Here is a 4,914-nt window from a genome sequence, read left to right as displayed (position 1 = left end):
AACCCCTGGGGGGACCCGCCGGCTTTAGGAGGACTGGCCCCGGCCCTGTCGCCACCGGACCCCTCTACCGGATCATGTCCAACGGAGCCGCATCTGCCACTCCAGGAGGACTTTTAATTCGGAGTTATTCTGGACTTTTTTTCCCAAAGCCAGGTCGTAATCTGACTCTGTTGGAGGTTCTGGGATTATTTGTTTCTTGTTGTTCTTTTTCTCTGTATCATTACCTTTGTAGTTTGCAATATTCTCAGTAAAGAACTGGTATTCCAATCCCCATATCTTTTGCCTGAAAGCCCCATAATTTCAAAGGTATAGCAATTCGGAGGTGGGGGGGGGTTACTTTCCCTATCTCAAGAGAGGCTTCGGTTCCCCTGTCTTCTAAACCGAGACAGCGAGGAGGGAGCGAGAGCGGAGCCGAGGGTTCAGCGAAGCAGAGGAAAACCAAGAAGGGGGTGAAAGAGGTCACTCACCTCTTCGGAGCCAAAAGGTTTTGGCTTCAGGGCGGGTACGTGCACCTCCTCGTAGCCCTTGCGCTGCCGGCGGAAGGAGCCGTCGGGGAGCTGGCAGCGCTTGTTGGCCATGAAGTGACTCCCCTGGGCAAACACCAGATCCTCCAAGTCCAGCACCTGCCTGGGAGCCAACGCCTGGGAACAGAGATGGGAAAGGGGCGATGATTAGAGGAAAAACTACGATTTTTGCTCTGGGATCAAGGTAAAAGTAAATGCACCCAGGTATCGAGCAGGGCTTTCACCCATCGGGTGCTTATTCTCGGCATCATCCTGCCCAGGCCACTTCGAATACTCGTTCTGCGCTGCTTTGAGAGCACCAGGAGAAAAAGTGTTCTGGGATGCCGAGGGAGCTCGTCAGAAGGGCAACGAACAGGTAAGTTCCAAGTTTTTACCTCTCCTCCTTGGTCCAGATCCATGGTCTCCAAGTCCGTATCCATGCGGGACTGACGAACACGCTCCCGGCGAGAGCGTTCCTCCTGGTCAAAGAGAGGAAACTCAGCCCCGGGGAAGAGCTGCCGAGCCTCGTCCCTGGGCTGCCAGGTTCTCCCGTGAGACCAGAGCCATGATTTCTTTCAAGCACAGACCACACAAGACCGGACCCCTACACTAACATAATAAGTTTTTTTTCTAGCAACCAAGCAAGAATATGGTATTAATCTCCCCCAAATCAGTCACGGGACTGCTATGATCGCAAGGCCAAGCACAGCTAACCCTGCGTGCCAATAAATCGGTTGGGTGTCACGTTTATTGCGGCGAGCCTCGCGGCAAGGAGGCCCGAGGGGAAACGGCGCTGCTCCAAGACAGCGAACACCGGCAGAAAACTGCCGAAACTTGCGGACGTTGACATTTTCCTGGGAAAGCAGACACCCGAACGTCTCGAAACGAAGAAGTGGTAAAGACGTCGCCCTCGTGGCTGAGCCTCAGCCATCGCCTAAGCAACGTTTCCTACACTTTTGAGCTCCCAGCTGAGTCAGCAGGCTCCTCTCTCACGACAAGCAAAGCAAACAGGCAGCCCACGACGACCGCAGACAGCGGCCAGGATCCCACCGTTCCTCCTCCCGCCCTGCCGGAGGTTCCCTCTAGCCTTACCCGGATGAGATCCTCCTTCTCCGTCTCGTGCAGCTGATACAAGAACTTTGACAGCTCGGGGTCCGCTTCCATCTTCCCCATGATCCTTTCTTTCTCGGCTTCGCTTTGCGCACTAGCCAGCAAAGTGCAGTAGAGGACTGAGGAGAGAAAATTAAGGGTTTAAGGGCTGGAATTAAAGGAAAAAAAAGGGGCCACGCTCCGTAAAGCGACGCCGACGGCAGTTAGAAAGCTCTAGAATTGTGGCAGGGGGAGGGTTAAAGCCAACGTCACTCACTCATCATCCGGTGCTGCCGCAGGACTTTAATGAAGTCAAAAGTGTTAAAGCCCAAGAGCAGAACAAGCTGGTTCTCACATTCCCGGTCGTCGCTTGCAGTCTGGGAAGAGAAGAAACGAGGGGGTGACCGGTCACCTCCACGTCCCGCAGAACCTGGATCCTCGCTCCGCACAGAGCTGAGCTCAAGGGGAGCTCGACAGCCACCGACAGACAAGACTGAGGACCCAGTTCAATCTCCTCTGACTCCCCTTCTTCCCCAGTGAGACACCCAGTGCAAACGAGCATCAGCAACAAAATTAGCAGGGAGATACATCTGTCTTACAACGATTTCCCAGCAAATACTGACAAAACCTCCCCTTGGGAGAAGATTCCTGTGAATTAAGACTAAACCCAACGTAGCCCAGCGTTTATCTGTCTTGTGGGCCAACAGGGCACACCCTCAACCACGTTGAACCTGAAGAAATGTAGGTCATGAGCTGTCAGGGCAGATGTGCAGACGGAGAGGTATTCGGAGCCGGCTGCGATGCCACAGAACCAGCGGCCACCAACCTTGAGGATCTCCAGGACTTCATCCGCTTTCTTCTGGGAAACGATGGCGTCGTCGTAGAAGCGGCTCAGCTGCCGCTGGAGCCAAAGCGCCCCGGCCGCTGGAGCCAAAAGGCGTCGATGTCTCGAGGGTGCAGATCCTTCTTCTTGGAGCTCATCAGCTCCCCCGACGCCACAAGCTTAAAGAAAATCCCACAAAAGTGTTACCTCCCCGCGAGAGGGAAGCGGGCGCGTGGCCTCTGAGGGGCAGAGCGAGCGTCGGAGGCCTCGCTCTACCCCGGCAGCGCAGCACAGAAGCAGCAGACGCAACCACGCAGCTGCCAGAGCTCCTAATAATATTAATTTTCATGTTGTTCTCCATGGGACAACAGCTTCGAGGCTCTTCACTCACAAACTCCATCCTGCGAACCAACGGGACCCCCCAGACGAAGTTTCCCGTGTCGCCCGGTGACTCACGTTGGCGGAGAGGGTGCAACGGACGACGGCTTCGTCTCCCTCCATGTCGTCGTCAGACGCCTCGTCACGCACTTCGCCATAAATGTCCTCGTCACCTTCCTGTGGAGAGAAGAGTTCCAGGAATTGGGTTTTAGAAACACCAAAGCTTTTCCTTGACAGAAATGAATCATCTGACAGCTCGTTCCTCAAGGGGAAGAGCCCGCCTCGCGCTTCTCATGTTGCTGTTCAGGTAAAGGACCACGCGACAAGATTATTTCTGCTCTTTCCCGAGAGGTTTTGCCAGAGACTCCTCCAACCACCTCATCTTTGTCTCCTTGATCATTGTCTCAGCCTCTTCCAAGAAACAATCCCAGGGAGCGTTTCTACGAAACCCCTTCCCCCAGCACATTTGAATTTCTTCCCGATCTGCCAAGTTTCCCCACGAGACCGAAATGTCACCATCTGTTTCCCATCGCGCTGACTCACGATAAGCCTCGGCTTAGCGGGATAATCAGCAAATCCCTCCCTAAAAGCCAGGAAGCGGGATCTAAAATAATCCGACTTCTCCTTCCCGGCAGAGACACCCCAGCCTGAGCTGAGGGCAGCTTCCCGACATGACAGTCAAACGAGACAAGCGCAGACCCCAGGGAACAGGGCAGAGACTCCTCGTCCACGCCACGGCCTCTCGTACCTCCTCGTCGGATTCGAACTGCACGTTCACACCGTACGTCTCATCGATGTTGTCATCTGCGAGGGAGAAGGGGAGTTAAGTCATCAGGAAAACAAAACAACCCACCGGGTTCACCGATCCACCCACTCGCATCCAAAAAAAGAGAAAAAGATCACGGTCTGGGGGGGGTTGAAAAACATTCAAGTTGTTTTTCTGGCTTCTGCGGGCAAACCCTACCCCGCGCTAAGGCCGGGTTTGGCACCAAAAAATCCCAAACTCTCTGCCAGGCCTGTCCCCGGAGCCGCAGCCGTACCCATGTTCTGGATTTCCTTGTCTCCGCCGTAATCCGTGATTTTCTTGCCCAGGTTCACCAGCACGTGGTAGCGAGTGTCGTCGGTCTGGCCCAGCAGCAGATCGATCTCCTTCCGCCTCTCTTTATCGCGCAGCTTCTCGTTCTTCAGCACCGCCAGCACCTCGTCAGCGGCTCCGCAGAGGATGTCGCGTGGCTACCGAGGGGGAGAACAAATTCGCCACGTGAAGGGTACAGGGGTCAGTCCCTCTTATTTCCAGCCCTCACACAGGCATCCTCACAACCTCCCTGAACCCAAAAGCCAGCACTAACGGAGGGAAACTACACCGTGGAAGGATTAAAACATTGAAGACGAGGGGAAATGGCCTGAAGTTGTGCCAGGGGAGGTTCAGGTTGGATATGAGGAAGAATTTCTTTTGTGAGAGTTGCTGGGCGTTGGAACAACCTGAGCAGGGAGGGGGTTGCGTTGCCATCCCTGGAGTTATGTAAGAGAAGGGGGGATGTTGCCTTGAAAGGGCTGGGAAAAGGTTGGACTTGATGATCTCGAAGGTCTCTTCCAGCCAAAACTGTTCTATGACCCAAGAGACGGATCTTCCAGGCTTTGACGCCTCTACTGGAGCAGAGACCCCCACCCTGAGGCATCGCCCAACCTCACCTGGTCCCCGAGAGCCGCCTGGATGAAGCTCAGCAACACCTCGTAGGTCTCGCGGGTCTCCTTGGTTTTGGGTTTGTAGATGATGCCCACCATCTCGTCGATGCCCTCGGAGAGCAGCGTGTAACCCTTCATCTTGTTGATGTCGTGCCTGTCCTCGTCGCGCTTCCTCCGCCTGGAGCAAGGGAGCGGGGAGGAGAGGAGTCAGCCCCAGGGCAGAGCCCCGCTCCTCCTAGTTCAAGTAAGGCCAGGCGCTTTTATTTGTAAAGGAAAGATCAAAAACAAACATCTTTTTTTAATTCTTCACTTCAATTTCAACTCTCGACACAGAGCGAGCAGCACCAAACGGAAGTAACGCCTCTGGGTCAGCAGTTTTCAGCCTGCAGCCCTGCCAAATACTTCACGTTTAAAATACTTACTCCACGCATAAAA

The 4,914-nt window shown here is 54.5% G+C and overlaps 1 protein-coding gene across 1 annotated transcript in view; it reads right to left on the bottom strand.

Moving 5' to 3' along the window:
* The window catches only part of LOC104272638 (U5 small nuclear ribonucleoprotein 200 kDa helicase-like), a gene marked incomplete at both ends in the record, with an annotated part of 9,323 nt that extends 4,666 nt beyond the window's left edge, over positions 1-4,657 (bottom strand). The window contains 10 exon segments of the mRNA XM_009867687.1: positions 468-641; positions 899-982; positions 1,596-1,732; positions 1,870-1,969; positions 2,419-2,523; positions 2,526-2,594; positions 2,872-2,970; positions 3,542-3,597; positions 3,834-4,026; positions 4,486-4,657. Coding sequence (XP_009865989.1) covers positions 468-641; positions 899-982; positions 1,596-1,732; positions 1,870-1,969; positions 2,419-2,523; positions 2,526-2,594; positions 2,872-2,970; positions 3,542-3,597; positions 3,834-4,026; positions 4,486-4,657 — 1,189 coding nt within the window.
* Positions 4,658-4,914: the final 257 nt, after the last annotated feature.

This window comes from Apaloderma vittatum, unplaced genomic scaffold, assembly GCF_000703405.1.
Source record: "Apaloderma vittatum isolate BGI_N311 unplaced genomic scaffold, ASM70340v1 scaffold36394, whole genome shotgun sequence".
In the NCBI taxonomy this organism is placed as follows: domain Eukaryota; kingdom Metazoa; phylum Chordata; class Aves; order Trogoniformes; family Trogonidae; genus Apaloderma; species Apaloderma vittatum.
Note: the sequence above shows the minus strand (reverse complement) of the source record. Positions and strands in the feature narration are given on the sequence as shown.